The following is a 6,036-nucleotide window of genomic DNA, read 5'->3' on the forward strand; positions in this document are numbered from 1 at the left end:
TCAAGCACTGCCAGGAAGATTCTGTTGTCTATGAAAGCCCTGAGCCCTAAGGGTACTGGGGCTGCTTGTGGATTATCTCAGGAGCTTTCAATCCAGGAACATCTTTCATCCCTCAAAGCTTTTTTTAAGGATCTACTGCTGTTCGTTTAGCAGTTGGAAAGTGTATACTGGTAGAGCCCAAAAGTGACATCAGGCACTGTCAGGATTGTTCCCTTTCTAAGGAAAGCCCTGAGCCCCAAGGTTCCTGGTGCTGCTAGTGTGCTACCTGGGGAGGCTGTAGTCCAGACCCATCTTTCATCCCTCGCACGTTTTGTTTGGGAGATATTTCTGGATGTTCAGTGTGTTTGAAGGTGGACACTGGTAGAGTCCTAAAATGGCATCAGGTAATTTTAGGACCGTTCCCTTGGTAGTCATGTACAAGGGTCAGGTTATAATGCTCACTCCCGGAGGAGAAACAGACAGACACTCTGTGGGCTGGGAGGAGGACAGTTTACTGACAAAATCACTGTGAACAAATGATAACAGCACATCACAAACTACACTCACATCCAGTGATAACACAGAGTACTTTACTGACCAAAGGATCACAAGGTACTGCACAGTGCAAGGACCAACCAAATGCCCCAGCCATATTCAGATTGTCGTTAAGGAAGCCATGAGTGTCCCTCCCCAACCAGCCCCTTTTATGGGGCAGAGATGTCAGGTGGTGTGGAAAACAGCCTGGACTAACTCAGCTCAGCTGTGCTAACTCAGGTCACCCCTGCTCACTTAGCTCACCTCTGCTGGCTGCTTGGGGAGGTGAACTCTTGCCTGGCCTGAAACAGGACCGCTGTGCATTTAATCTCCCCTGTCTGTCACATAGTTCTACCTGTCCAAAGTCAATTGACCATTGTTCCAACAGTGGATCTGCACACCAGTGCTTCTGGTTGCTCTCTAGATTTCCCTTCCCCTTCCCCTTCGACCATTCAGACACCTCTCAACCATCCAGCTGCTGCTCTGAGTTTCAGGGAGTTAAACCCTTGCCTTTCTGGCAGTTGTCTGACTCATTCTGTCTTTAGCCAGCTCTTGAGTTGTGGTGATTTCACAGTCTCATTCCTCACAAAAACATTTCTCACCTGGTTAAGCTTTGTGGCAGGTGAACCTCACTGGTGGCAGATTGCACTTGGCACAGAGTGAGGAGTGTTTAATTTAATGGTGGATCTTCTCAGGTTTCTTCTGTTGGTGGGAACATAACTCCCTGTGTGCTGCCTGTGTGCAGCCAGTTCTCTAAGGAAAGCAGGGGAGCTGGTACAGAGGGGCTGTAATGCCCCACTGTGGAGTGCAGCAGAGAGACCTGATGTAAGGACAAGGGATGCAAGTCCCAGTTGGCTGGTGAGAGTCATGGTGGGCTTGTGGAGATGTGCAGCAAGGTTGTCCCCACTGCCTCAAGGGACCTTTTTTCAGACCAGCCCAGACCTCCTTAGGAGGCACCCTGAATCTATCTCAGTCAGGGGTTATCACCTGTCCTCTGAAGTGAAAATAATATCCTACACCTTTAAAAAGAAATCAGTTTTATTCTGAGCTCCCTTTGAAACAGCTTCAATGATCTGTACATCTCTTGAAGACTTGACATAGCTCGTCAGGGTTTGCTTTTTACTTTTAATGATCCCTGTGGTGCATTTGGTGCTGAGTCCTTGAAGCTCAGGTACTGATAGGAAATTACACAAAAATCTCCATGTCAAAAGCAGAAGCCAAAGTACCCTGAAGTATTAATGAGTCCCGCTGAGAGCCATTGCTGGCTGAGCCTCCCCAGGGACTCGTTAGAACAGGTAACTGGAGGCCATGTTGGCTGGTAGGCAAAGGCAATGTACAAGCAGCTGAGATGCTGAGCAAGCCCTAGGTTGGTTTGATGAAGCACCCCCAGGTGATCAGGCCCAGTCAGCTTAGGTTCATAAGGGCAGCTCCTGTTTGACCCACTGAATCTCCCTCTATGACAGAGTGACCTGCTTCTTGGACAAGGGAAGGGCTCTGGATGTTGTCTACCTTGACTTTAGCCAGGCCTTGGGCACAGATTTCCAGAACTTTCTCTTACAGAAGCTCACTGTTTGTGGCTTGGAAACTGTGGTGGTTCAGCCCCAAACAATGGCTGAGCAACACATGCTGTTTGTTCACTCCTGGAGGACAAACAGACAGAGCCTCTGTGGGCTGGGATAAGGACAGTTTACTGACAAAAGCACCATAAAAGGGGGAACAATAACAGACCCAATTGCACTCACACCCAGTGATAGCACAGAGTACCTTACAAACCCAACAATAACAGAGTGCTGCACCATGCCACAAGCACCCCTCTCCAACCAGCCCAATTTCCTTTGTTGGGGAAGTGATGTCAGGGGTTGTGGAAAACAACCCAGGCAAACTCATCTCACCTGTGCTGGCTGCCTGGGGCGGTGAGCTCTGGCCTGGCCAGAACCAGGACATTATCCACCCCTGTTTCCACACCATCGACATCATGCCTGGATCTCACTTTTTCGGAGTCCTGGGGAGGTTTATAACATTATTTATCCATTATTTAGACCATCTGCCATTGAGCGATTTTGTTATACACCAACAATTTAGTGGCTGTCCTCACCTAGAACTAAAACCCCTTGGGGTACACACTGGACTTCCTCATCCTTTCTCATCACCCACCAAGTGCACTCAGGTCCCTGAGTTAAAGCAATCCCACAAATGGGTTTGTCTTTGCCTGTAGCAGGAATAACCTGGACTGTTTTGCCAACTGGTTTTAATGCACACTACAGGGACTTTATCCCCCTCTAGAGTCGCTGGGAGTTTCGATTGGACCTGGCTTCACCTCTGGCCCTTCAGGTGACAACAGGGGTTGGTGTCTTAGCAACTCTTTCCTGGCCTCCACTCTCAGTAATTCCCATGGGCACTGGGACCAGCAGCTCCCAGGCAGCCATGCTCCTTAACCTTTGCAGGGGGTCAGACACCCCTGCTTGTCCCTGCCTGGAGGTCCTGTCTCATGGGGAGACAAGGAAAAGTGATTGTCCTGCCCAGCTCTGGTTTGATCAGGAGAAAGAACTCTGCTGGACAGAAGGATTTCTCCCCAGCTGAGGGAGGGAACATCAGAGATGAGATCACAGAGCGATCCCCATGAGGCCTGAGGCACCAGGAGGGAGCCTAGAAGAACTGGTCTTCTGCTGAGCTGGCCAGGGTCCTGGGATGGAGGGAGCTCACTGCAACCCAGCAGTGCTCCAGAGAGACAGCTCTGCCCAGGAGCAGCTCCTCTACCAAGCACACAGGGCTGGGGACACTGCCTGTAGGCATCGAGGGGAGACCTGTGAGGCTTAGAGAGGTGATGGATACTGAGAGCTCACTGCAGGAGAAATCTCCAAAGCACTCTGCCTGGTATGTCTGTGGGTGCAGGGCAATGCAGGTTCTGTTCCTGGAGGGATCTCCTAAAGCTGGGACATGGGGCAGTGTGTGGGGTCTGTCAGGAGGACAGGTTCTCTATAGGACCAGAAAGTGCTGCCTGGAAGGGATGTCCTTCTACCCCATCAGAGGACCAGGGCAGGACAGCTGTCTTCTCCTGGGCATGGCTGCAGAGGTGTGAAGCAGCGTGTGCACCCAGGGATGCCCAGGGCTGTCCTAGTGAGCAGGGTCCCTGCACCCCAGGGTCTGTGTGCTGTGGCAGGGACTCTGCTGCTGCCAGGGTCAGAACTCAGCCTGCCTGCTGGACTTCTATCAGCAGTGCAGAAAGAAGCTGTGAGTTTAAAGTGTGACCCATGGAAAGACAGTGTAGGGTCCTTCTGCTGTCAGTGTGCTGTGTAGGACAGGTTTGCTCCCAGCTCCAGCGGATCCCTGGCAACTTCCCAGGGACTTTTCAAGAACACCAAGGATGAATTTTCCACTCCAGGTAAAGAGACTTTACTTTGAATTTTCTGCTCTTGTGGACTGGATGGGAAGTGGGAGCTGAACTTTTCCTGATAACTTTGCAGCAGGCAGTGCAAACTCATTGGTCATTAGGACTTGTCAGAGCATCTCCTGAGCCCTGCACACACAGAGGTTCCCCAGGGCAGTGCCCTGATACCAGGAGGGGTCTGCAGAGCAGAGCTGAGCACAGGGTAATTTGGATGAGGTCTGTGAGCACAGAGCAGAGGTGACATGGGCAAAGAGAAGCATCTGCAGGGACAGCTGCAGTTAGCAGATACATTGGCAAGGAGGAAGAGTGAGCTGCTCCCAGCATTGCCCTGGCAGTGGGATTTGGTACCTACCTGACATCACACAGTGTGCTGATACTTTCCCACAGCAACCCCCTGGTTTCTGCCACCCAGCACAGACTCTGAGACAAGACTTCCACGTTTTCAGTCTGAGAAACCTGCGAGTACCTGTCTGTCTGTCCCTGTCCTTGCAGCCCTGGCTGGACTATTTCTCACTGTTTCCCTTCCTGTCCTTGCTGCCTTTGTCCCACCATTACCAAAGCTCTGCTCTGCCCTCAGGTGAAATAGGAGTGACAGTGCTGAAAAGCTCATTCCTATCCACAGGGCATTTAGTCTGAGATCACACCATCCTTCTATTTACTGACTGCTGCCAGGCAGGACTGAGTTCTCCAGAGCCCACAGCTGACCCTCTTCCCAGCAGTGGCACGCTCATGCCAGCACAAAGCAGACCTCCCAAAAGGGACCTGACAAAAGTCCTCCTGAATGCAGGGAGTCAATCTGAGGGCATTCCCTAAGAATTAGAAGATGTTTTCCTAAAAGAAGTGTTCCATCACTTTTCACTGTGTCTTTTCCTCCTTGGACAGGTCTCCACTCTTGACAGCAGCTGATGTCCAACAGCAGCTCCATCAACCAGTTCCTCCTCCTGGCCTTTGCAGACACACGGGAGCTGCAGCTCCTGCACTTCTGGCTCTTCCTGGGCATCTACCTGGCTGCTCTCCTGGGCAATGGCCTCATCATCATCACCATAGCCTGTGACCACCACCTCCACACCCCCATGTACTTCTTCCTCCTCAACCTCGCTGTTACTGACCTTGGCTGCATCTCCACCATTGTTCCCAAATCCCTGGCCAATTCCTTGTGGGACACCAGGGCCATTTCCTATACAGGATGTGTGGCTCAACTCTTTTTCTTTTTTTTTTTGATTGCAACAGAGCTCTGTCTTCTCACTGTCATGGCCTATGACCGCTATGTTGCCATCTGCCACCCCCTGCACTACGGGACCCTCCTGGGCAGCAGAGCTTGTGTCTACATGGCAGCAGCTGCCTGGGGCAGTGGGTTTCTCTATTCCATTCTGCACACAGCCAATACATTTTCACTGCCCCTCTGCCATGGCAATGCTGTTGACCAGTTCTTCTGTGAAATCCCCCAGATCCTCAAGCTCTCCTGCTCAGATGCCTACCTCAGGGAAATTGGACTCATTGTCGTCAGTATCTGTTTAGGTTTTGGGTGTTTTGTGTTCATTGTGGTGTCCTATGTGCAGATCTTCAGGGCTGTGCTGAGGAACCCCTCGCAGCAGGGACGGCACAAAGCCTTTTCCACCTGCCTCCCTCACCTGGCTGTGGTCTCCCTGTTTGTCAGCAGTGTCCTGTTTGCCTACCTGAAGCCCCCCTCCATCTCCTCCCTTGTGCTGGATATGGTAGTGGCATTTCTTTACTCGGTGGTTCCACCAGCAGTGAACCCCCTCATCTACAGCATGAGGAACCAGGAGCTCAAGGATGCTTTGTGGAAACTGATTACTAGTGTGTCTGGTGTTTCTAAGCAGCAATAAACTGCACCACGTTGTGGAAGGTTTTTTCCTTCTTTTCTGTCTAATCTATAATAAAATAGTGCACCTCCATCCCATTCCTAATGCAGCTTCTCCTGAACTTGTGTGACCCAGACCTGTGCTCTCTTTGCATTAGGTCTGCCTGAAAACAGACAGACCCTCTGTGGGTTGGGATAAGGACAGTTTACTGACAAAAGCACCATAAAACGGGAACAATAACAGCCCCAATTGCACTCACGCCCAGTGACAGCACAGAGTACATTACAAACCCATCAATAACAGAGTGCTGCA

At 51.0% G+C, this 6,036-nt stretch overlaps 1 protein-coding gene across 1 annotated transcript; it reads left to right on the forward strand.

Moving 5' to 3' along the window:
- Positions 1 to 4,806: 4,806 nt before the first annotated feature.
- On the forward strand, positions 4,807 to 5,748 carry LOC311202476 (olfactory receptor 14A16-like; the record flags this gene model as incomplete). Its single annotated transcript, XM_084277061.1, has 1 exon — positions 4,807 to 5,748. One exon carries the CDS (start codon positions 4,807 to 4,809, stop codon positions 5,746 to 5,748), a length of 942 nt encoding a protein of 313 aa, XP_084133187.1.
- Positions 5,749 to 6,036: the final 288 nt, after the last annotated feature.

The sequence above is a fragment of the Gallinula chloropus genome, assembly GCF_964237585.1.
Source record: "Gallinula chloropus genome assembly, chromosome: 30".
In the NCBI taxonomy this organism is placed as follows: Eukaryota; Metazoa; Chordata; class Aves; order Gruiformes; family Rallidae; genus Gallinula; species Gallinula chloropus.